General features: G+C 60.0%; 1 protein-coding gene across 4 annotated transcripts; it reads right to left on the minus strand.

Moving 5' to 3' along the window:
• Positions 1–9,205: 9,205 nt before the first annotated feature.
• On the minus strand, positions 9,206–24,341 carry NINJ1 (ninjurin 1). Of its 4 annotated transcripts, none has more exons than XM_009244639.3 (3): positions 24,141–24,341; positions 16,353–16,581; positions 9,206–9,942 (listed from the first exon to the last, which is right to left on the minus strand). In XM_009244639.3, exons 1-3 carry the CDS (start codon positions 24,213–24,215, stop codon positions 9,386–9,388), a joined length of 861 nt encoding a protein of 286 aa, XP_009242914.3. In that variant the 5' UTR covers positions 24,216–24,341; the 3' UTR covers positions 9,206–9,385. The 4 variants fall into 4 exon arrangements, with proteins under 4 accessions (XP_009242914.3, XP_054376196.2, XP_054376197.2 ...); XM_054520221.2 differs by lacking the exon at positions 24,141–24,341 and adding an exon at positions 23,378–23,864; XM_054520222.2 differs by lacking the exon at positions 24,141–24,341 and adding an exon at positions 16,731–16,783.
• Between the last annotated feature and the right edge of the window lie 1,369 nt (positions 24,342–25,710).

A 25,710-nucleotide genomic window follows, 5' to 3' on the forward strand; every position in this document is an offset into this window, starting at 1 on the left:
GCCTGCCTCGTTCCTCCGTCTCAGGGGTATTTCAGAGATGACTGCAGCTATGGCTGCTGCAGCTGGGGCTGGCCCTGGTATTCCCGGCATCCCCACATCCAGCTGCTGGCACAGACCCCCAGACAGGACGCCCTCCACATGGACTCACCTGCCTCGGATAAGCCCCCAGGCACTGCCTCCCCACCTCAGATGTCCCCCACACTGCCCCCTCCTCACACCTCATGTGCCTCTCTCTCTCTCTCACACACACACACACACACACACACACACACACACACACCCTCCGGCTGCTGAGCCTGGGCCGGAGACCTGATTCCCTCCCCTTGTCAGCTCCTCCCCCAAGCCTTTTTGTGGGGAAATGAGAATGTTTGTCAACCCACAGAATCATCATGAGTTTGCATTTTCCAGGGGGTTTCTGGAGGCACCCAGGCTTTGCCCCAGAAGGTGGTGGGAACCCCTAATGCTGTGGCGATGCCACTGGCAGGGCGAGGCTATGGGTGCGGCTCCTGTAGGGACCCTGCTCAGTCGCAGGGTCCCAGCGCACATGACAGTGGGAACCAGGCTGCCGGTGGAGTATGGAGCTCCAGGACATGACGTCCCATTACCATGCGACCCTGCTGCTTGGGTCATCACAGTGCCTGCCCCTTCAGGGAACTGAGGGCCAGGGGCAAGGAAAGCCAGCGCCTCAGAGCCCTCCCACCTGCCAGGCTGCCACGTGCCCACTGAGTGGGGTGGCCGGGGGACAGCCCTAGCTGCCCTCTCCTTCCTCCACCCTGAGCCGTGGGGCCAGGGCCTGTGCTCCAGTCTCAGCCCCTTTGCCCACCTGTGAAATGGGATCCCTCCCTCGGGACTCCTCCTTGAGCCTGGGCTCTGTCACAGTACCCCCTCCCCCTCAGAAATCCTTTTAGGAATTTACCACCTTGCTCTAGATGCCTCTAATGCCTGGGTAAAGGAGACACACACTTAGTGAAGGTGACTGGTGTCTGGGTGAAGGGTGTAGACAGTTGTGACTTGCCCCTGGAGGGTGAAGGAGGGGTCTCCAGGGACAGTAACATTCTATGACTGCGTCAGCTGAAGGCAGGAAACCTCCGAGGCAGGCAGGGCACAGGCCAGTGTGTGGCCTGGGCAAGTCCTAGGTGGCCCCGCCTGAGGCCGTGGAGGACACACCCACCTCCTCAGGGCTGCCTGAGACGACCTGAGGCCCTGACTCCCCAGGCCGTGTGGGCAGGGCGTCACTCCTCAGTGAGGGGCTGCCTGGCCCGAGGACTGCTGACTCCCCTGTCCATCTGTGTGCACCCACCGCCCTGTCCTGAGGCCCACATCAGCCAGGTCCTGAGCCCCACTGTCCTTGGACTGCCCTCCCAGCGCCCAGCTACCCCCAGCTCCATCCCTGAGCAACTGGACTCAAGCCTGGGGCTGGGTCTGTGACATCCTCGACCACCAGCCAGGCCCACTCTTGCATCTGCCGCCTTCCACCTGGTGGTTGCCCCACCCTTTGAGGCTGGAACCTGGGGAGGGAGAATGATAGGCGCCCATGTCTGGGCCTCAGCCGCCCATCAGGCCCAGCTCTGCTAACCACCGGGCGAACCAGTTCCTGTGACCAGCAGTGAACTAGGTCCCCAGGGGAGGGGAAGGCACCCTTGGGCACATGAGGCCCTCCTGGCTGCCCTGAGTCCCTGCTTCCACACTACACCCACAGATGGCCATGTCCTGCGCCTCCACACCTGTGCTGCAGGTGTTCAGGCAAAAACTGTGCTGCTCCCTCAGCCTGGGACTCCTTACCAGCCCCTCCCATCAACTCATCCTTCAGGAATGCCACTTCCTCCAGGAAGCCCTCATGATACCCCAGTAAGAAGAGCAGTTTCCTCCAAGCTACCACACCTGAACCTGGGATGTTGTTCTCACATCCAGAACTGTGCAGGAGCTGGTAGGAGATGCTGGGGTCAAGGGAACTCCCATTACCAAAGCTTTGGTGTGAGGGAAGGGTTGTGGGAGAGCTGGAGGTGAAATGCAGAGGGTTGTGAGGGAGAGTGAGTGAAGGAAAGAGGGGTAGTGAGGAAGGGGGTGTGGATGAGGGAGGGAGATGAAGGAGGGGAATGAGGGGGTGTGTGAGGTAGGTGAGGAAGGAGATAAGGGAGGGGGTGAGGTAGGGGTGAGGGAGGGGGTGAGGGAGGGGTGAGGGAGGGGTGAGGGAGGGGTGAGGGAGAGGTGAGGGAGGGGTGAGGGGGTGAAGGAGATAGGTGAAAGGGGGTGAGGGAGAGGTGAGGGAAAGAGTTGGGGGGAGGGAGGGGTGAGAGGGAGCGAGGGAGAAGGTGAGGAGGGGTGAGAGAGGGTTAGGGAGAGGTAAGGGAGGGGTAAGGGAGGGGGTGAGGGAGGAGGTAAGGGAGGTGATGAGGGAGGAGTGAGGGATGGGATGAGGGAGGAGTGAGGGAGGGGATAAGGGAGGGGTGAGAGGGGGTGAAGGAGGGGTGAGGGAGGGGTAAGGGAGGGGGTGAGGGAGGGGTGAGGGAGGGGTGAGAGACGGGTGAAGTAGGGAGGTGGAAGTCGGTGAGGGAGAGGTGAGGGAAGGAGTTGGGGGGAGGGAGGGGTGAGAGAGGGAGCGAGGGAGAAGGTGAGGAGGGGTGAGAGAGGGTTAGGGAGAGGTAAGGGAGGGGTAAGGGAGGGGGTGAGGGAGGAGGTAAGGGAGGTGATGAGGGAGGAGTGAGGGAGGGGATGAGGGAGGAGTGAGGGAGGGGATGAGGGAGGAGTGAGGGAGGGGATAAGGGAGGGGTGAGAGGGGGTGAAGGAGGGGTGAGGGAGGGGGTGAGGGAGGGGTGAGGGAGGGGGTGAGGGAGGGGTGAGGGAGGGGGTGAGGGAGGGGTGAGGGAGGGGGTGAGGGAGGGGTGAGGGAGGGGATGAGGGAGGGGTGAGGGAGGGGTGAGGGAGGGGGTGAGGGAGGGGGGAGGGAGGGGTGAGGGAGGGGTGAGGGGTGAGGGAGGGGTGAGGGAGGGGTGAGGGAGGGGGTGAGGGAGGAGTGGGGGGGTGAGAGACAGGTGAGGGAGAGGTGAGGGAGGGGTGAGAGACAGGTGAGGGAGGGGTGAGGGAGGGGTGAGAGACGGGTGAAGGAGGGAGGTGGAAGTCGGTGAGGGAGGGGTGAGGGAGGGGTGAGGGAGGGGGTGAGGGAGGGGTGAGGGAGGGGTGAGGGGGGGTGAGAGACGGGTGAAGGAGGGAGGTGGAAGTTGGTGAGGGAGGGGTGAGGGAGGGGTGAGGGAGGGGTGAGGGAGGGGGTGAGGGAGGGGTGAGGGAGTGAGGGAGGGGTGAGAGGGGGTGAGGGAGGGGGTGAGGGAGGGGTGAGAGACGGGTGAGGGGGGTGAGGGAGGGGTGAGGGAGGGATGAGGGAGGGGTGAGAGACGGGTGAAGGAGGGAGGTGGAAGTCGGTGAGGGAGAGGTGAGGGAAGGAGTTGAGGGAGGAGAGAGAGAGTGAAGGAGAGGGTGAAGGAGGGCATGGGGGGGTGAGGGAGGGGTGAAGGAGGGAGGTGAAAGGGGGTGAGGGAGAGGTGAGGGAATGAACTGAGGGAGGAGGGAGGGAGTGAGGGAGGGGTGAGGGTGGGGGTGAGGGAGGTGAAAGGGGTTGAGGGAGAGGTGAGGGAATGAACTGAGGGAGGAGGGAGGGAGTGAGGGAGGGGTGAGGGTGGGGGTGAGGAAGGGGTGAGGGAGGGGTGTTGGGGGGCCTAGTATGGAACCCAGGAGTATATTTGTCACAGGTCAGCAAGGACACAGGGCACTTGAGCTCAGAGCCCGGAAGTATAGCTGGTCTTGCACAATCCATGGTAGCGGTCTGGGAGAAATGACCCTGCTGACTACAAACACAGGCTGGGTTTTGGGGGTGCTGACGCAGCTTTGTTGTGCTGCTGCTTCCAGTTCTGCCGGCTCAGTGCCTTGTGACCGGGGCCAGCGGCTCCTCCATAGAGGGCTCACAGGGGTCCTGCCCACTCAGTGCCTCTCACACCTCTGCACGAACCCTGGGTCTCAGCACCCGCAGGGTTCTGGCCTTCCTTGGGTGAGCCCTGGACACCCACCCTCATGCAGACAGGTTCAGAATCTGGGAGGGGGTCCAGCCTCCTGTGCTCCCTACTGTCCCCCACACCTGAGGAGCACTCGGGAGAGGGAGTACTGGGGGCATGCTGTTGTCACCACGGCCTGCTGGGGTCATGTCATGGTCATGCTGGGTCATGCTGGGACCAAGGCTCAGAGCCTTGGTCCCCCCAGCTGTAACGTTAGCATGAGAATGGGGACTCTGGCAGGCGAGGAACACCCACCCTCCCGCAGCCTGGCTGGGCAAGTGCTGGATGGGGGTCGCAGTGGGACCCCAAATCTTGATCAGATCTGGGGAGGGGATCCTAGCACTACCTTGCAGGGGGCGAGGGACCAGGGGTGGGTCTCCACAGACCAGACTGCAGCCACAGGTGTGGAGGGAGTGGGCTACACTGGCCTAAAACTGGCCTGAAGACAGCTGGTGGGAGAACCCGGCTGTTCACTGGCTGCAAGGACGAGGACGTGCTGGGCTGGGGGCCACAGAGGCTGCAGCTGGTGGGGCAGCTTCCTGCGGTCACAACAGATCAACAGCACCTGGAGTTAGTGTTTCCTCTAAAGTAAAGTATTTGAGAGAAAGAGAAGAAAAATATGAAAGCATTCGGACCTCTAATTTATTATTATTATTTTTTGAGATGGAGTCTGGCTCTTGTCAGCCAGGCTGGAGTACAGTGGCGCGATCTTGGCTCATGCAAGCTCCACCTCCCGGGTTCACGCCATTCTCCTGCCTCAGCCTCCCGAGTAGCTGGGACTACAGGCACCTGCCACCACGGCCAGCTAATTTTTTTTTTTTTTTGTATTTTTAGTAAAGAAGGGGTTTCACCGTGTTAGCCAGGGATGGTCTCGATCTCCTGACCTGACCTAGTGATCTGCCCATCTCGGCCTCCCAAAATGGTGGGATTACAGGCATGAGCCACCACGCCTGGCCTTTTTTTTTTTTTTTTTTTTTTGAGTCTCACCCTGTCTCCCAGGCTGGAGTGCAGTGGTGCAATCTTGGCTCACTGCAACCTCCGCCTCCCAGGTTCAAATGATTCTCCTGCCTCAGCTTCCTGAGTAGCTGGGATTACAGGCGCCCACCACCACACCCGGCTTATTTTTGTATTTTAATAGAGACGGGGTTTCACCATGTTGGCCAGGCTGGTCTCGAACTCCTGACCTCGTGATCCATCCACCTTGGCCCAAAGTGCTGGGATTACAGGCATGAGCCACCGTGCCTGACTTTATTTATTTATTTTTTTTTGATACAGAAATCTCTCACTCTGCAGTGCCAAGGCTGCACTGCAGTGGTGCGATCTCAGCTTGCTGCAACCTGCACCTCCCAGGTTCAAGCAATTCTCGTGCCTCAGCCTCCTGAGTAGCTGGGATTACAGGCATGTGCCACCATGCCCAGCTAATTTTTTTGTATTTTTAGTAGAGACAGGGTTTTGCCATGTTGTCCAGGCTGGTCATGAACTCCTGAGCTCAGGTGATCCACCTGTCTTGGCATCCCAAAGTGCTAGGATTACAGGCGTGAGCCACCACGCTGGGCCCAGTCCTCTGATTGTTAAGAGTAATGCAGTGCCAAAAAAAAAAAAAAAGAAAAAGAAAAAGAATAATGCAGTGAAGAAACAGGCACTCCACTCTGATTGAACACAGGTGGAAGAGGAGGCCCTAAGAAATGGAGGGGCGGGCTGGGCATAAGGTGTGGCATGGGTTCTGTCACAAATGGCCAATACACCCAGAATCAGATGCTCCTCCCTGCCTGGCCCTACCAGGCCTGGGCCCAGCACCTTGCATGGAGGCCTAGTTGCCTCCCCACTCATCTGACATGAGCTGCCCTCGTCCTTCCTCTGCACATGTGGAATGAATGGGCCAGGTCCTTCAAGGATGAACCAGACAGAAAGCACTGCCCTGGGAGAGGGAGCCTGTAGATCTAACAAGACTTAGAAGACACCTCCAGTGCTTTTAGGTGGGCAGGAATAAGCAGTGTCAAGGACACGCACAGGGCACCTAAGCCATGAAGAGACCTGAGCAAGGGATCCCTGTAAGGGAGTGAGGGGCCGAGACTGGGCTTCGGGCTGGCACAGCGGTACCTCTTCACCTTGGAACAACCCACTGAGATCTATGCCTGCCTACATATCTATCTTCTATCCATCATCTATCAAGCTATCCATATGTCATCTATTTCTCATCTATCATCCGTCTATCAATCTTTTCATCTTTTACTCTTTTCCATCAAATACAACAGCTTCTATCAATCATCTCTAATTATCTAATCTATCTGACCATCCAGCATCTATCTATATCTATCTATCTATCTATCATCTATCTAATCATCTATCTGACCATCCATCATTTATCTATCTAATCATCTGTCTAATCTATCTGACCATCCATCATCCATCCATCCATCCATCCATCCATCCATCCACCCATCCATCCACGTATCTACCATCAATCTATCTAATAATCTCTCTGTTACAGGAAAGAGGTTAGGAAACCCTCCCATCGCACTCTGCCCAGTTGGTCATCTCCAGCTCTATGTGACTGCCCCTACCTGCCCCCGCACCTCACTGCTTCCCCAACACCAGCCCAGCTCACAGGACTTGTGCACAGGCTTCCTTGCCCTCAAACCTTCTTCCCAGACTTCCACATGGCCCCTCGCCATCATCCCAGGTCACCTGCTGACCTCCCTGCCCATTCCTCCTGAGCTCCCTCTGTGTCCCTCCATGTCCCCACCACCACCCAACTTCGTGGGTGCATCTTGTTCACTTTCCAGGTCCCCCGTGAGAACAGAGCTGAATCCATGGGCAGGACTGGCTGGAGTGGATACATCAGGTCCCAGGACCCCAAAGGCGCTGTCAAACCTTCCCAGAAGGTAGCTTGGCTCTGAGCAGCTCCTGGGCCTGTTTTTTGTCTGTCCCTTGGCTGCTGTGACACGTGCATAGGGCCTAGCACATACAGGCAGATGAGTGGGTTCTGCCCCAGACATTTACTGAGCACCTACTATATGCTGGACAGTGCTGAGGACACAGGCTGCAGATAGGTGATGGCATCTGGTAGGAGAGCCAGGTCAGACAAAGGATCCTTAAGTAGGAGAAGCACAGACAGGGATGCGGGTGCCAAGCCGTGCCCCCAGCTCCAGCAGAGCCCCTTGGCCCTCAGGAGACCCAGCGGGCAGAACACTCATTCTCGGAATGCCCGCCCTGGACTTGGGCTGGACTGACTCCAGCTCCAGGAGAGAGTCCACCTGGCCGCACTGTCTCTGGCAACATGGACAGTGACTCTATCCCAAGGCACCAAAGCATAAATTGCAATGGGGCCAAGACAGTGATCAGGGAGGGGCGGCATCAGACTGGTCAGGACGGCCTCCGGAGTAACCTTAGAGCTAAGCCCTGGCCAGCCTACGGGGGCCTGGAAGGATGCCCTTCAGGGGGCAGCAGCACAGGCTGAGGACTGAGATGGGAACCCCAGAAGTCAGGGTCAGAGCTGGTGGAGTGGTTGGTGAATAAGCCTGGGAGTTGGTGGGCAGGGAGGTTGGGGGCGGCCAGCATGGGCGTCTGAGTAGGGAAGGCCACCTGGGCATGGGGACCGCAGGGGGTCAGGGCACACACATCCAACTGGGGATGGCCCAGGGCCCAGCACAGTCATCTGGGTTCACCCCTCCGCCTCGGTCCCAGTGAACTTCCTCTCCTGGCCAAAGGAGGAGCTACATGTGTTGGCCAACATCCGGCTGCTGGTGTGTGAGGCCAGGCACACAGGGGGCCCTTCCTCCTGCCTGGCTGCCAGCCAGCCCACGCTGCAGGCCATGGCCAAATCAGGGACGAAGTGCTGGGCAGCATGCATCTGAGTCAGCCCTGGCCACGCAACCTGCAGCCAATGCTACATCGCCTCCTCTCAGGAGCACATTTCGCACCCACCATATACCTTCGCAGCTTCCTTTTCAACTCAGCACATCTCAGAATTCATTCCCGTTATCAACTACTTTTCAAACCCTCTATGGGACAAACACAAAAAAGGAGAGAGCAGTGCCACGAGCTCAGCTTCTCGGCATCCATGCGATCCACCTACTCAGTAGTTGCTGTTGTTTTCCCCCGGGAGTGCTTTAGAGCAGAGCCCAGTTAGACCCCTTCACTCAGGAGTGCTTCTGCTTTCTGTCACTTCAGCAATGGGGCTGTGCAGACCTGATGTCAGCCCAGATACAGGACTGCAGGGTGGGGGCCACTCATCCATCCGAGGAACCGGGAGCTGGAGCCACCCCAAGTCACGGGGCTCAGCCCAGATGGGGACAGAAGAAAAGTGATGAGGAAGTAAGTGGGGGCCTCGGCAGTGCTGGAGGCCTCGCCCCCTCCCCTGTACCCCTGAAAGGCTGCTTGGAGGAGGAAAGGGCAGAGGCTGGCAGGAGATGCACAGGTACCTCACCTGGAGGGGCCAGGTTGGGGGACCCGCAGCGGGGACGCAGAGGCAGTGTGGGATGGAGGATGGGGCAGGTTGGCCCCACTCCCACCTCAGGCCACCAGATGCTCCACATCCAGGGAGATGAGGGGCTGGGGCTGGGAGGGGCGGTGGGGAGAACAGAATGGGTAGTGGGGGGTTGGGGAAGGATGGGGGACCAAGGAGAAGAGAGTGAAGCACCAGACACTGGCGGCCCGGAAGCCAGATTTCCACTGGGTGAGGGGTCCTGTGGGGCAGGTGGGCCCTGAGAGTCCAGGGCCTGGTCCTGGCATGGCTCCCAGCTCCCCTCTGCCCAGAGAATGTCCCCGCTGACCACAGGCATCACTGGACACCAGTGCGGGGAAGCAGCAACTTCAAACTTGGTAGAGGAGAGACTCAGGGGCAGCACCTCAAGGTCTGTCCGCAGGCGGGCAGGAAACAGTGCTGGAAACATGTGAGGGGGAAATCGACGCCGCTCCCCACCTGACCCTGCCTGGGTCAGAGGTCACTAGGGGCTGCTGATGCCAATGACCTCAGACTTCCACCTCTGTGCCTCCAAACCTCACCCCAGGAGATGTCAGGAGCCAAAGAGCTCCCCAAGCCAAGATTCTGGAGAAGGCGGCCCTGGCCAGAACCGTGTGCTTTTGACGCCCCTGCAGGGCAGCTGGAAAGGGGACAGGGAGGCCAAGGCCGGTCCAGCTCCAGGAACAGGGAGATGGCATGTGAAGCCCGACAAAGAGCATGGGCTTTATTGGTCATTCATGATTAGAAAAGTGGGTGCTGGGACCCCCATGGAGGGGGCTGGGCTCTGCCCAGTCACTGCTGGTGCAGGGTATATACAAGGTCTACGGCCCTCACAGGCCTGACTGGCTCCCTCTTGATGGCCACCAAGCCCAGGCACTTAAAACCAGAGCCAGTGGCCATCAGTAGGGTCAAAGGCAGTTCTGGCTGTGCAGGGTCCCTGGGTTAGGAAGTAGATAGAGGCTGGGGTCACCAGGGCAACCCGGACAGGGCCCACGGGAGGCGGGGACGCTGGTGCTTCGGGAGAGGGAGGGACATCTCCTTGTCCTTCTGGAATGTCCTGAGACAGAGGCTGGCCCTGGTCCCTCATCCAGCCCATCCACGGACCTGCTGTGTGTCCTTGAGTGGGTCGAGACCCTTCTCTAGGCACAGGTCTCTGCGGCTGTCCAGTTCTGACCCTCTGGGCTATTGTGGCCAGCCCCCATGTGCCAGGAGGGAGCTGCCTCCTGGGAACAGCTGCTGAGAGACAAGAGTGGCCTCCTGCATGGTGCTTGGTCACAGTCAGAGCAAGGGCTGGCCCGGGGACATGGTGCAGATGAGGCCAGCCTGGGCTCTGGCAGTCTGGGTAGTGCCATGTGCAGGGAGGTGGACACCTCACAGGTACGGCGGCTCCTGGGGTCGGGCAGCTGAGTTGCAGGGCAGGCAGCATCCAGGGTCCTGGAAAGGAGACAGAGGAGAGGCTCTGAGCCTGGAAGGAGGGAGAGGAGAGGCTCTGAGCCTGGGAAGGAGGGAGAGGAGAGGCTCTGAGCCTGGGAAGGAGGGAGAGGAGAGGCTCTGAGCCCGGAAGGAGGGAGAGGAGAGGCTCTGAGCCCGGAAGGCTGGAGAGGAGAGGCTCTGAGCCTGGGAAGGAGGGAGAGGAGAGGGTCTGAGCCCGGAAGGAGGGAGAGGAGAGGCTCTGAGCCTGGGAAGGAGGGAGAGGAGAGGGTCTGAGCCTGGGAAGGAGGGAGAGGAGAGGCTCTGAGTCTGGGAAGGAGGGAGAGGAGAGGGTCTGAGCCCGGAAGGAGGGAGAGGAGAGGCTCTGAGCCCGGAAGGAGGGAGAGGAGAGGGTCTGAGCCTGGGAAGGAGGGAGAGGAGAGGCTCTGAGCCCGGAAGGAGGGAGAGGAGAGGGTCGGAGCCTGGGAAGGAGGGAGAGGAGAGGGTCTGAGCCCGGAAGGAGGGAGAGGAGAGGCTCTGAGCCTGGGAAGGAGGGAGAGGAGAGGCTCTGAGCCTGGGAAGGAGGGAGAGGAGAGGGTCTGAGCCCGGAAGGAGGGAGAGGAGAGGCTCTGAGCCCGGAAGGAGGGAGAGGAGAGGGTCTGAGCCTGGGAAGGAGGGAGAGGAGAGGGTCTGAGCCCGGAAGGAGGGAGAGGAGAGGGTCTGAGCCCGGAAGGAGGGAGAGGAGAGGGTCTGAGCCTGGGAAGGAGGGAGAGGAGAGGCTCTGAGCCTGGGAAGGAGGGAGAGGAGAGGCTCTGAGCCTCGGAAGGAGGGAGAGGAGAGGGTCTGAGCCTGGGAAGGAGGGAGAGGAGAGGCTCTGAGCCCGGAAGGCTGGAGAGGAGAGGCTCTGAGCCTGGGAAGGAGGGAGAGGAGAGGCTCTGAGCCTGGGAAGGAGGGAGAGGAGAGGGTCTGAGCCTGGGAAGGAGGGAGAGGAGAGGCTCTGAGCCTGGGAAGGAGGGAGAGGAGAGGCTCTGAGCCCGGAAGGCTGGAGAGGAGAGGGTCTGAGCCCGGAAGGAGGGAGAGGAGAGGCTCTGAGCCCGGAAGGAGGGAGAGGAGAGGGTCTGAGCCTGGGAAGGAGGGAGAGGAGAGGGTCTGAGCCTGGGAAGGAGGGAGAGGAGAGGGTCTGAGCCCGGAAGGAGGGAGAGGAGAGGCTCTGAGCCCGGAAGGAGGGAGAGGAGAGGCTCTGAGCCTGGGAAGGAGGGAGAGGAGAGGCTCTGAGCCTGGGAAGGAGGGAGAGGAGAGGCTCTGAGCCTGGGAAGGAGGGAGAGGAGAGGCTCTGAGCCTGGGAAGGAGGGAGAGGAGAGGGTCTGAGCCTGGGAAGGAGGGAGAGGAGAGGGTCTGAGCCTGGGAAGGAGGGAGAGGAGAGGGTCTGAGCCTGGGAAGGAAGGAGAGGAGAGGCTCTGAGCCCAGAAGGAGGGAGAGGAGAGGCTCTGAGCCTGGGAAGGAGGGAGAGGAGAGGGTCTGAGCCTGGGAAGGAGGGAGAGGAGAGGCTCTGAGCCCGGAAGGCTGGAGAGGAGAGGCTCTGAGCCTGGGAAGGAGGGAGAGGAGAGGCTCTGAGCCTGGGAAGGAGGGAGAGGAGAGGGTCTGAGCCTGGGAAGGAGGGAGAGGAGAGGCTCTGAGCCTGGGAAGGAGGGAGAGGAGAGGCTCTGAGCCCGGAAGGCTGGAGAGGAGAGGGTCTGAGCCCGGAAGGAGGGAGAGGAGAGGCTCTGAGCCCGGAAGGAGGGAGAGGAGAGGCTCTGAGCCTGGGAAGGAGGGAGAGGAGAGGGTCTGAGCCTGGGAAGGAGGGAGAGGAGAGGGTCTGAGCCCGGAAGGAGGGAGAGGAGAGGCTCTGAGCCTGGGAAGGAGGGAGAGGAGAGGCTCTGAGCCTGGGAAGGAGGGAGAGGAGAGGCTCTGAGCCCGGAAGGCTGGAGAGGAGAGGCTCTGAGCCTGGGAAGGAGGGAGAGGAGAGGCTCTGAGCCTGGGAAGGAGGGAGAGGAGAGGCTCTGAGCCCGGAAGGAGGGAGAGGAGAGGCTCTGAGCCCGGAAGGAGGGAGAGGAGAGGCTCTGAGCCTGGGAAGGAGGGAGAGGAGAGGGTCTGAGCCTGGGAAGGAGGGAGAGGAGAGGGTCTGAGCCCGGAAGGAGGGAGAGGAGAGGCTCTGAGCCTGGGAAGGAGGGAGAGGAGAGGCTCTGAGCCTGGGAAGGAGGGAGAGGAGAGGGTCTGAGCCTGGGAAGGAGGGAGAGGAGAGGCTCTGAGCCTGGGAAGGAGGGAGAGGAGAGGCTCTGAGCCTGGGAAGGAGGGAGAGGAGAGGGTCTGAGCCCGGAAGGAGGGAGAGGAGAGGGTCTGAGCCCGGAAGGAGGGAGAGGAGAGGCTCTGAGCCCGGAAGCAGGGAGAGGAGAGGCTCTGAGCCTGGGAAGGAGGGAGAGGAGAGGGTCTGAGCCCGGAAGGAGGGAGAGGAGAGGCTCTGAGCCAGGCTGTGACAAGTCCCGAGTGTCGAGGCCATTTGCACACCCGGACTCAGGAAGGAGAAGAGCCTGATTCTGACATGAGAGGTGTCAAGGTACTCCATGCCTCAGTTTCCCCTCTGAAAATGGAATGAATATAGCATGGCTGGGTTACTGCCAGGACTTAAAGGCCTGGCCCAGCATGGGGGGCTCAGGTTGGGCAGCTGTGACCATAGCCACCCACGAAGCCTGAGACCTCTCTAGCTGCTCCACGCAGGACACACAGCAGCTTTGGCCTCGAGCCTCTGAGGACAGCCTTAAGGTCCACTGCTGGGTCCCCACGTGGCCCACAGACACAGCACCCTCTTCCCGGCAGGCAGATAACTCATGCTTGGGAAAGTTAGGGACTGCATTCAGCACACACAGCAGGTGATTAATAAATGGCCTGGCCACACGCCCCAAGCCTGGGAGCAGCTGACATCTAGGTGTTCTGGAAAAGGATAACTTAACTGCAAACTGGAGGCAGCATCTGGACAGTGACTCAGACCCCACATGGGGCCGCCCAGATCCGGGCCCTTTCAGAAGGGTGACTTCAGGCTCCACGACTGGGACATTGGGGGCTAGCGTGATCCCACTGGGGGAATGGCCATGGGTGTGGTGGGGGAGCTTGAGAGGCCATGGGCCACTGTGAGCAGCGGTCACTCCTAGTTGGCCCCTGTGTGGGGAGGGGCGAGGCTGGGTGGATGCAGGGTGCTCCCAACCCAGCTGCTGGCCCCAGCGCCCCACCTCATCCTCACTATGACCTCTTGGGGAGTTTTTTTTTTTTTTTTCCCAAGACGGAGTCTCACACTGTCGCCCAGGCTGGAGTGCAATGGCGTGATCTCAGTTCACTGCAATCTCCACCTTCCAGGTTCAAGCGATTCTCCTGCCTCACCCTCCTGAGTAGCTGGGATTACAGGCATGTGCCATCACGCCTGGCTAATTTTGTATTTTTAGCAGAGACAGGGTTTCTCCATGTTGGTCAGGCTGGTCTCAAGCTCCCGACCTCAGGTGATCCGCTTGCCCCAGCCTCCCAAAGTGCTGGGATTACAGGCATGAGCCACCGCGCCTGGCCTGGGGAAATTTTTATATATCCTTGACACACAGGCGCTCTGCCCCAAGAGCACTGCTCCTGTCTACTCTGCCTTGGGCCACCACTGGTGGAGAGATGGCCACCTGCCAGGAGTGTCCACCCCTCCCTTAGCAACTCACCTCCACCTCTGCTACAAACCGGAGGGGTGACCCCTAGGCCCGAGGTCGTGGGGACTGTGGTGTGTGGCCCTGGCCTGGCTGCATGGACTGTAGTGTGTGCACCATGTGGCCCTGGCCATGGCTGCATCCCAGGCCTTCCTGTGGATCCTGCTCCCAGGCTGTGTCACTGGGCAGACGCTCACCCTCTCTGAGCAAGGACACAGGGAGAGGCTGTGTGTGGTGTGGGAAGTCTTCCTACACTGGGTGCCTCGTCCTGTAGGGACAGCCTCAGTCTGCATCCTGCACACAGCCAGGGTCCAGCCTAAGGCAGGCAGCTAACAGACTCTGCGAGGCCCGGCAAGGGGCAGACTTGAAGAGTCACAGGGGCTCCATGCGACAAGATCCTGAATCCCACCGTCCTGGTCAGAGTGGCACAGTGAGGTGGGCATGTCAGGCAGGCGGTCATACCAAGGTCCCTTTTTCTCAGATGAGGGCTGGGAGGAAGCTTCACCTGCTAAGTGGAGCTGATAAGGGGTGCAGAGCCCCTGACTTATCAAGAGAAGCCGGAAATCTTTGGGTTTTGGGTGTTTTTTGAGACAGAGTCTCACTCTGTCGCTCAGGCTGGAGTGCAGTAGTACGATCTTAGCTCACTGCAACCTCTGCCTCCTGGGTTCAAGAGATTCTCCTGCCTCAGCCTCCTGAGTAGCTGGGACTACAGGGATGTGCCACCATGCCTGGCCACTTTTTGTATTTTTAGTAGAGACGGGGTTTCACCCTGTTGGCGAGGCTGGTCTCAAACTCCTGACCTCAAGTGATCTGCCCGCCTCAGCCTCCCAAAGTGCTGGGATTACAGGCATGAGCCACCGCGCCTGATCCAGAAATCTTTTTTTTTTTCGGACAGACATTCTGAATGTATATAAATCTTATGTTTAAGTGAGTTCTCCAGGATGTTCAAATGGTGGCTCCTACACACATTCCGTCTAAACACTGTGACCACAGGACCCCAGGTGGCCAGCACCAGTGGCAGGGCTGGCCTCAAGGCAGTGGCCAGGCATTGGCCTTGTAGGTGTGGATGAGGATGCCCATGGCCTAGGAAGGTGTCCAAGGCTGGCCGGCCAGGGACTCACCACACTGCAAGAGCCACCAATAGCAAGCAACCCCAGGACTGCAGGCCTCGCGCCCCACCTCCCAGCTCACCTGGGTGCCCTACTGCTGGGGTGCCATGTCCATCAAGGGCTTCTGGACCCCGAAGGCCGTGATGAAGATGTTGACTACCACGATGATGAACACCAGGCCTGTAGCCAGGTTGTTGAGGAAGTCCAGCTTGGCGTGCTTGGCCGGGTTGTTAAGGTCGTACTTGACTGTGGGCGAGAGAGGAGTGGATGGTGCCAAGGGCAGCCCAGACGCAGCGCCCCAGCCTGGGACAGTGGAAGGGGACCCACCCCAGTGGTCAAGCTGTCCTGGGACATTACAGGGCCCTCAGTCGCATTTAGGATGAGTTTTGTTGCCCAGAGAAAAATACATCTGTTTTGCTGAAACACTGACAACAGCGCCCCTGGCTTGGGCAGCCCCACAGTCTATGACCCCACCTCCTGTAGCCCCCACATTTTCCTTATAGGAATTGAAGCTACGGACGTCAACCAAAGGCCAGGTTTGGGCAAATGCACTGAGCCCTTTGCGTGCCTTAATCTAGTGATTCCTGCTACAAGCTGCAGTTCTATTATGATGCCTGTTTTGTAAGTGAGGCCCGGGAGGTTCAGCCACTTGCCCAAAGTTATGCAGCCATGAGGAGGACCCTGGGCCCAGGAGGTGAGGACTGGCATGGCTGAGGCCATCTCATGGCATGGGTCAACAAGAACCCAGTGAAACACCTGCCCTAATGCCCACAGGCCAGGCCCTGACCCCACTCTGTGCTCTTTCAAAGTGCAGGGTGGGGCCAGGCACAGTGGTTCATACCTGTAATTCCAGCACTTTGGGAGGCCAAGACAGGAGGGTCACGTGAGCCCAGGAGTTTGAAACCAGCCTGAGCAGCATAGCAAGACCCCATGTCTACCAAAAATAAAAAAATTAGCTGGCATGATGGCATATAGCTGTGGTCCAGGATACCTGGGAGGCTGAGGCAGAAGGCTCGCTTGAGTCTGGGAGGTTGAGACTGCAGTGATCTGTGTTCAAGACACAGGAAGACCCGGTTTCAAAAACAAAACAAAACAAAACAAAACACAAAACAAAACAAAACAAGGCCGAGCATGGTGACTCATGCCTGTAATCCCGGTATTTTGGGAGACTGAGGCTGTTGGATCACTTGAGCTCAAAAATTCGACCAGGCAACATGGCGTAACCTCATCTCTACAAAAAATACAAAAATTAGCCGGGCATGGTGGTGAGCGCCTGTAATCCCAGTTACTTTGGGGTTTGAGGTGGGAGGATCGCTTGAGCCCAGGAGATGGAGTTTGCAGTGAGCCGAGACTGCGCCACTGCATTCTAGCCTGGGTGACAGAGGGGGACCTTGTTTCAAAAAACAAAACCAAACCAAAACAAAAACCAAAGTGCAGGGTTGGGGGCAGGGGGGTGCCACTTCCTGGACTGCATGTCTGGGTGATGAGGGCCAGGAACTCAGCAGCTCCTTGAGATCCAAGTGTGCAAGGTGGTGGGCTCGTGTCCCAGGGGATGCGAGCAGATGCCAGCAAGGTGAGCAGGTGGCCCGGCTGCCCCCTCCCGGGGACCTACCAAGGAAGATGAGCAGCACCCCCACGCCGATCTGCAGTGCAAGGGAGATGGAGATGAGGACCACCAGGGGCACATAGAAGGCGAAGCTGGGGCCCTGTTCCACGACGGCCTTCAGCTGGGACGCGTTGGCCATCAGCAGCGCGATGTCCAGCATGCTCTCGGCTGCGCTCTTCTTGTTGGCGTAATGGTTCACGTTGATGGGCCCGTGCCTCCAGCCCCAGCGGGCCGGCTGCAGAGAAGGGAATGGTCAGCAAGGCGGGTGGGGGGCGCGGGGGAAGGGCTGTGCCTGAGTTGGGCTCTGGGGGTCACCGGGCCCTGCAGGTGAGGGCTTCCCTTGCCTCCACCCCTGGTAAGTGCTCAGACAGAAGTGCTTATTACCCTAAGGAGAGGCTGCGAGAATGTGCTCAGCCTTTATAAAACCTCCCCTAGGAATACGGTCCTGGAGAGAAAGGAAACAACATAGCAACCTCAGCACAGGCACTCTGATTTTCCACTGGAAAGCATTGCCCCATCCTCCCCCTCCTGCCATAGGCGGGGCTGCTCCTCCCTGCCTGCCCCTACCCGTCTGTGCCCCCCGCCTCCTCTCCCCCCTCCCCTCAGAGTCTGAGCTCCTGATGCCAGGAAAGGAAGTGACGTGTGGGCGGACAGATCTGTGCACACTGGCCCAGGCAAGAAACAAGTCTTCCTGGGCCAGACCTAAGGGCTGAGATCGCCCCTGCCACCTCCCAACCTCCCAGCCTTGGGGCTGGACAGGCTACTCAGCCTCCAGGCCTCAGCACAGGCCTTGCAGAACTATCCGGCCATTAGCAGCAAGCCCTCACTGAGGTGGGCCACCCAGAGCCCGGCCCCCACACAGCAGAGGCTCAATAGATGCCTCAGCATATGACATACAGTGGAGCTTAGCTTCCGCATTACTTCCCAGAGTAATAAAATGGGAATGCAAGTTCTGATGGAATCCTCTTTGCCTTAGAGGCCCATCTGGTCAGGGCCCCCTGCAGTTCTCTCGAAGCCCCCAGTGCCTTTCCCTGGTGCCAGACACTCTCAAGTTCCAAGGCCCCACACAGAGGCCACTGCTTCCAGGAAGCCTCCCAGGACTTCCCCTGGCAGGATATGGCCCTCTCTCCTGCCACAGGAAGGTCCTCCCTAGGGCTGGCCCTTCATTCCAAGCTAAGTACCAAACTTCCTCTTTCTCTGGAGCAAGAGTCTGCCCCTCTCAAGCTGCCCTGGTGGAGCCCCTCTTCAGTCACTCAGGACAAACCTGCCAGCCCCTTGGCCAGGCCCTTTGTCCACAGGTGCCCCTGAGCTGCCAGGCCCTAGACCACAGCCTCCCAGGACTGGTCACCTGCTTGGAGGCAGTTGTGAGAACCCACTGCTGGCAGCCAACCTCCTGGGGCCCTCTCTGGGAGATCCTGTTTCCAGACTCATGAAAGATGCAGGCCGGGAGGCCGGGGTGCCGCAGGGCCACAGGGAGGGGCGGACACTGGTATCCATCCAGGCCTCGACTTTCTGCAGGCTGGAAACATGCACAATGAAAAATACATGAGGCAGCCAATACAGAACCAGCAGAGGGCAGGGGCCTTGCTTTCATGCTGCGTGTTTTTCCGTGTCATCTAAAATTATGTGCCCAGGAGGAAGAGAGAGTGGGCATCAGGGGACACCGGCAGGCTCTGCTGCTTACACCTGGGCCTAGGAATTCCAACAACCTGCCTTCAGCATCAGCTGCTCTCTAAGTAGCAAGTTCACGTGGACACATGTGCGCACAGGGACAGCCGCCTTTACCTGGGCCACCCAGCAGCCCTGTCCCTGGGGCCCTGGTGTGCTCTCAGGCCACTCCATGCATACCCTGAAGCCTCTATGGGGTGTCTACTTTGCATCTCCCACCCTGGGCCTGACGCTGCACTCCCTGGGATTCCCCCAGGCCCCAGCACAGCCAGGGCACTCACCAAGTGAGAGGCTGTGTTCCTCTCCCATTCTACAGACCAGCAGATTGCAGCTCGGAGGAGGTTTGCGCAGAGCCACCTCCCAGGACTGTGTGTCCCTGTCCCACCACTGTCTACTTAGGGGCTTCCTCCCAGGCTGCCCAGGGTCTGGGTGAGGACAGCCCGGACATAAGGGCCTGTGCCTGGCACTGAGGTCGTCTCCAGCTCTGCTCTTGCGAAGCCACTCAGTGGGCCACACCCCATCACACGTGTGCTCCGCAAGGTGCAGTGTCCCAGGGGCTGCTGGCCACAGTGGGCATGTGCTCCTAAGTTTCACAAACCTCAAGTGCCAAAGTGCCTTCCTTCAAGGCCACTCTTATGCTCATCTGGGTCTCCATCCCAGGACTTGGTGCTGGGAGAAGAAGGCCAAGTGCAGACCCTGTGAGGATTTCCACTTTCCGGGGGCATCTACACATATATGTGCATGTTCCTAGTCACAAAGCCACAGAAACACACATCCCCCAGAAAGACACACATAGACATGTGAGACACACATGTGCACACAATACAGCACACGCAAATACACATGCACATACATACATATGCACACGTACATAAACAGACACACATGCCCAGGCTAACTGTGTTGGCCTCTGGGCAGGAGGAAGAATTCTCTTTTTTTCTGAGCTCTGCAGAACCATTTAAATATTTCACAGCCATGCAGTCACGAGGAACATTCAGATCCATTAAAAAGCACCATCCGCACAGAGCCTCCAGCTCTCCAAGCCTCAGCTCTCAGCACCCCCAGCCACGAGGCTCCTGTGCCCCTGCTGTCCTCATGCCCACTTAAGGTGGGTAAACTGAGGCCCAGCAAAGGCGATTCCTTACCCAAAGCCACATAGCAAGTGAGGGCTTGGCTAGGATTTGAACCCAGGCCCCGGGGCTCAGAAGCTCTGATAGCTGACGCCATTGTCCCCTTAGGGGCTGAACTCTCAATGGCTCCCTGCTTCAGGCTCCAGCTGTGTAACTTTAGGACAACTAGCCCCACTTTGTGCCTCAGTCTCCCATGTGCACCACGAGGCTGTGGAGCAGATGCCCCAGGATGGCCTCTGAGCCCCGAGTGGCCAGCAAATGCCCTCACCATGCACCCCTGCTGGTGAAAGGCACTTCCAGTCCATCCAGCCGTCTGCTTCCTGTCCAACCCGCAGGTAGGGAAGCTTCTGCATGCAGGTCAAGCCCTGGCTCACCACAGCCCAGCCCGTGGCCCTGATGCAAGCTCCCCCTCCATTGGCCTCAGTCTCCCCCTCCGTATATCTAGGGTTGCACCTGGGAAACTCCCCCTCACCAAGGGAGAGGCTGTGTTCCTCTCCCATTCTACAGACCAGCAGATTACAGCTCGGAGGAGGTTTTCCCAGAGCCACCTCCCAGGACTGTGTGTCCCAAAGCGTAGGGATGCCCCAGGATACAGCACAGCTGACAACCACCCCAGGCAGCAGGCCACATTGGGAGCGTCATGTGGAGGGGAGGGCAGCAGGGCCAGTCTGCTTCCCTGTCCCTAACCTTGGTGCTCTGGGCCTTGGAGCCCTGGAGCTGACCACCGCACAGGAGACTCCCAGGGAGGATGATCCCACTCTCCCCCAGTCCTGGGCACTTGCCTCTATCTTGGAATGGGCCTTAGGGTGGCCGGGGGACCCAGCTACCACAGGTGAGGGAGCCCTGTGGTCCTGACCAGCCAGCAGAAGCTGTCAGGAACTAAGCTCTGCTGAGACCAGTGCCCATGGCTTGGGCAGGGCAGGGAATAAACACTCTGGTTAATATATTCCCAGAACCTCAGCAACACCTGGGGCCTGGGGCCAGGCCAGATATTTTTCCTCTGAAAGCTAGGAAGGAGGCTTGGTGAGGAGGTCAGCTCTGTGTAGGGGCGTGGCTGGCTCCTCATGCAACCTTCTGTGGACGGTCGGCCTCCCCACTGCAGGCTGCACGTGTTGGAGCTGGGCCACACAGTCGGTCCTAGGGCCACTTCAGTGAGCATCCTCAGTTCAGGCAGGAGGGGCTGGCACAGAAGTGGGATATGAACCAAGCTTGCTGCATCCACCGGCCTGGCTCTGGCCATAGCATAATGGGTGCTCTGGCTCACCCAGGGCTTAGATGGGTGGAGACAGGGTCGGGGGCTGTGGGCCCACAAATGTGGTGATGCATATCAGCCGCCCTTTCCAAGGGCCTGTGAGGAGCAGGGCTGGAAGCTGCCACAGCACCTCCTTTACCTCCCCAGTCCTGCCTCAACACTGACCACTCTATGCCTCAGTTTCCGCATCTGTAAAATGGGTAGACAAGGATGTGGAGGGACTGAATGGGGTGGTCTCAGATGCCCCGTGGCTGGTGGAGCACATGGCAGTGGGTGGCAGGGCTGTTCTTCCCTGATGCCTGGCTCTCACTATTTTGAAAGACTCTGCCTCCCCGACCAACTCCACTGACTCAAAAGCAGCTGAACAGGCTCACAGAACAGTCACACAGCAAAGAAAGGACAGCCTGGGGCACAGGTTCTCCTGTGCTGAGCAGGACCCAGGGGGACAACAGGGACGAGGTGCCTGCCCTGGGTGCCTGGGGGGTCCCAGTCTAGACCTTGGCTGCTCGCAGCCTGTCCTGCTCACTGGCCCTAACCCTTGGACTCAGCAGGCATTGGCAGATGGTGGGGCGATCTGAAAATCAGGCACCCCTCTTCTCCCCCACCATATGCTAGGACCTGCCTGGGGCCTCCGGCATCCCTTGTCTGACCCACCAGTGTGGGCATGAGCTGCTGTGCCCATTCCCCCGATGCCACACAGACAGGCGGGGCCTGGCACTGGAGCCCTACACCGTCTCCTACCGGCCAGCCCAGGAAGCAGGCCCTGAGAGGGTCTCTCAGCTCCATGTCTGTGTTCCTGGCAGGAAACCCCAGCAAGACAGCAGGAAGTGCTGGGAGGCGGGGTTCCCACTGCAGCTGGGCCAGGCAGACCCACTTCCCGCGGACTCAGCACTGGCCAGGAGTGGCCCTGAGACCATGTTAGGGTTGCCTTTTAGAACTTGGCCCAGACCCTGCCAGCCTCAGGATCTGCCAGGAAAGCAAAAATGAGGAAATGAGCAAACCTCCTCCTGGGCAGCTGAGGCCATGCACGGCCCAGACGGCAGGTGTACAGGGCACAGCTACCTACCTCCAAGGACCATGCCTTTCGGCCCAAATGTGGCCCCAGGAACCTTCAACCTGCGGGCTGTGAGGGGAAGGAGGGTGTGGCTGGCACCAGATGGCCATGTCCTAACCCCATCCCCACTACCTCCCTGCCTTGAGACACCCTGGGGATAACAGATTCAGGCCATTTTCACATTAAAATTGTTGTTTACCATTCCTTCTGCTGACAGCCACAAGTGAGCTGACTCAATCCCTGGACACTGATGGGGGCCCTCACATGAAGGGCCACAGGGGCGCAGGGCACACAGGGTGGGGGAGACCTGAGAGCTTCCCACGGCCGTGGCCCAACAGAGCCCACCCAGGCTGGAGTTCCATGTGTGGCTCCTCCCTGAGCCTCGTCCACCCTGGGAGGTGAGCAGTTATGCCCCATTTTACAGAAAAGGAAACTGAGACTCTCCTTGGGCCCCACACTGGGCAAAGCGCTGCCCTCTCCAAACCACTGCCAGGGGTCACCAGTGGGAGAGGGTCTCCATGGCAGGCAGAAGGATGAGGGCGCTGAGTGCTGGCCTGGCTCTAAGCACTTCATATACATCAGCCACTGAGTCCTCACCACCCTCTGCGGCAGGCACTGCGATCACACCCATTTCACAGATGAGAAACTGAGGCACAGAGTGCTGACATGACGTGCCCAAGAAATGGAGAAGCAAGGTCTTGAGGGTGGGAAGAGGAACAGGTGTGTTGGGTGGTCCTGGGCCCCCAGGCTGGGTGAGTAGAGCGGCCCTCAAAGTTTTCTACCCCTTAAGTGGAAATGTGCTCATCCTCACACTGGCTCATAGCCTTTCCACAGCTCCCTGGACACCAGACCGTGATCAGGCCTGCAAGGCCCCTCCCATCAGCCTGGCTTTCCATCCCCCCACCTCCTACCCGGCCCTCATGTGCTCTGTGGTCCAGCCTCTGAGCCTTTGCTCCCGCTGTTCCCTCTGCCTAGATGCCCTTCCACACATCTCGGAGAGCCAGATCTGCTCACCCGCCTTCCCCGCCCTCCAGGGCTCAGCGCCAATGTCCCCACCTCCACAGAAAGCCTTCCCTGACCACCATGCCCCGCCCCCCACAATGGGCTCCCCGCCCCCCACAATGGGCTCCCAGTCCCTAGGGAACCCCATGCTTTGCCCTGCCCTCTCCTGCCCTGTCTGGGCTGGGCTGCTCTCCAACCGCGGCTTGGTGGGGCGGGGCTGTGTCTCCCTCCCTCTGGTGCCCAGAGCCAAGACAGTGACCCGGGAACAAATCCAACCCAATCTCCTCTGGGCCTGGGATGCACCCATCTCAGGAGGCACAGCCTATCCTGCCGCCCGCAGAGGTGAGTAGAGACTGCTCTGAGTGGAGGGCATTGCCCGGGCAAGGTCAAGGGTGGGGGAGGAGCAGTATCCCTCCCTTTCCAAGGCGCTTCCGAGCCACTGCCCTGTTTATTAACTGACTTGCTTTCCCCACTTCCCTGAAGGCAGGAGGGACCCGCTGTTCTCTCTTTATAAGACCATGTCTAAAAGGCCCAGCGAGGTGTGGCAACTTCCCAAGGACACACAGCCGGAGGAGCCCCCGCCTATTGCTCCAAAGTACTCACACACCGGGGCAGGGCCAGGTCGCTGGGGTCCCACACACCGGTCAAGTCCTGCAGTGCGACAGCTCCTCTCTAACCTAGGGACAAGTGTCCATGCAGCCCCAGGGCCATCCTATCCCGTGGCTCATGGGGCCCCACCTCCCCGAACATGGCCTGTCCCTACAGCACCGGCCTAGGACTGTTCACCAGCGAGTGGGCAGAGTGTCTTTGCCCCAGTCTGGTCCACGCCATGGAGAGGCCTGGAAAAACCCAACAGGCTGCTGTTCCCTGCCCGCATCCCTGAGGGGGTTAGAAAAGGAAAGAATGTTCAAAGTAAACAAGTCACCAGAGGGCCATGCCAGGACCTTGCAACAAACACAAGGTGCTCAGTAAGTGCTGAGTCCTGGGATGAAGAATTCTGAAGCGGAACCACTACCAGGGCCTGCCCCCTGCCCACAGCCCTCGCAGACCGGACAGGGCAAGCTCTGGAGGGCCTGTGGGGGCATACACTGAAGGCTGTGTGACGTTTCTATTTCTCAAGGCAGGTGAGTGGAATAGGGACCACAGCGGGCCCCAAGTTCCCCCATCAAGGCACGCATCAGATTGTGTGGTCAGCGTGGGGTGACGTAACTGTCTGCATGCCGCTAGTCTGGAGCCCGGAGGCTGTGACTCCCCTCCGCCCGCCCCCGGGCAAAGCGCGCGGAGGAGCCGGCACCGCGAGGCTGAAGTTAGAGAGGCCCGCGCGAGAGTGGGGGGAGGTCGGGAAAGCCGGGCGCCGGCAGTCCTTAGCCCGAGGAGCTGCGCCCAGGCCCCCTCCGCCGCGCAGCCAAGCGCGGGCGCTGCTTAGTGGGGCTGGGAACGCCAGTCCGCCCTGCGCCCCCACGCCCCCACGTCCCGCCCAATTGCCGGGGGTGGCTGGAGCTCCCGGGGGCATCGTTCTGAGCCTGATGGGGCGGGAGGGACTTGACCTAGAGCGGGACGTCCCCCACCACTCTGCAGTGCGGACGCGGCGCGCACTCGGCCCGGCGCCCACAGGTGCCCGGGGAGCCGCGGCGCCCCGAAAGGACAAGGCCCGGCAAGATCACGCAGCGGTGGGGGGAAGGACTTACCGAGGCGTCCGGGGAGCCGGGTGTGCCCGGAGGCAGGCCGCCGTTGAGCTCGTACTCCTCGGTTCCCGAGTCCATGGTGCAGCCGCCCAGGCCGCCAGGATCCGGGACTCAGCGCGCCCGAGCCTCCGCCGCAGGCTCCAGCTGCGCGCCCGCCCCCGGCCCGCCCCCGGCCCGCCCCGCGGCGAGCGGCGGCCCCAGACTCCTCCTCCACCCGGGGCGGGCCCGGGGCCTGGAGGCCGTACGCTGAGAGCGCGCAGTTTGGGGCGACCCCAACCTCTCGGGCCTGAGACGCTGCCGCGGGGCCCCGCAAGGGAGAGGGCGCTACGCCGATGGCCCCAGAGGACCCTGCGCTGCGTCTTGCTCTGAACCTCCGTCGCGGACACTTTTAATCCACAAAATGAGGCCAAGAACAGACCTTTCCCTGGCCACCAGGCAAACTGCAGGAAAGCGAGCGGGCGTTGCCGCTGGCGCCCACGTTAGGTTTTTCCCAGGCGGGGTTCGCCCTGGGAACCGCAGATCGCTCCAGCACAGCGCCTGCTTCCTAGTAACAGCGTCAGAGAGTCCGGGATTCCCCTGACTGCGGGCCACGCTAGCACAGGGCTTCCCACTCCCTGACCTTAGGTTTTCCTGCCTGGGAAATGGGGGTTATGAGGGCACAGACTCCTGGAGGGGCGGGGGGAGGCATAGAGGGGATGAACGTGGGCTGACTCATGGGCCCATCTGTGCCACCTGTGGCGGGGGTGGGCTGGGGGCAGCACAGTGCCCAGAGCCCTGGCCAGATGCTAGGCGGGCCCCCACCTGTTGTATGATTGAAGTGGTTGTTTGGCCTCTGTTTCTCCATCTGCTCATTCCTCAGCACTTTGCCCACCTGGGGGCCTGGGGGTCGAGAGCATGTGGCGGCCACCCTGGGAGGCCAGGGGAGTTCATCCTGACCACAGCATAGTCAGCTTGCAGCAGCGTGGCCACTCTATTTCCAGAAGGGCAGTAGTAGGAAGGCCAGCTCAGACCTCAGGCTCTGTCCAGCCAGGCTGCCACCGGGACAGGAGGTAGGAGGGAGTGGGCATGGGCAGGGCAGCAGGATTGCGCTTGCCCGGATTCTCCAAATGGGGTCATCCCATGAAGGAGGAGCTGTCGTTGGCCCACTTCACAGCAGAGAAACTGAGGCTCAGGCTGTCACTGCCCCAGCTCTGCCTCGGAGGGGATCTCCAGGACAGGGTCTGGCACGGTGGCCCACGACGGGGATGGTTGCTGTTGTCCTCGCATAATCAGGGCACTGTTGGCACACCTGAGTGTTCACCAGCAGCTGGAAATCCAGCACCATCCACACAAAAAACTCTCTCACAGTATGGGACAAATTCCTATTCTGGGGGATAGTTCCGGCCCTCGAGGGCTCAATTCCCGGAGGGGCAGGAGGTGGGGGACCACAGAGAAAATACGTCACACCCAGAAAGGGCCCTGGGAGCTGCAGTGGAGCCCTGAGACCTCGGAAGGCCAAGGGCGCGTAGAGAGGCCCCGAGGTGGGAGGGGTTGCCAGGTGGAGACCCCGTCCTGAGAGTATTCTTTCGTTTGT

The sequence above is a fragment of the Pongo abelii genome, chromosome 13 (assembly GCF_028885655.2).
Source record: "Pongo abelii isolate AG06213 chromosome 13, NHGRI_mPonAbe1-v2.0_pri, whole genome shotgun sequence".
Taxonomy (NCBI): domain Eukaryota; kingdom Metazoa; phylum Chordata; class Mammalia; order Primates; family Hominidae; genus Pongo; species Pongo abelii.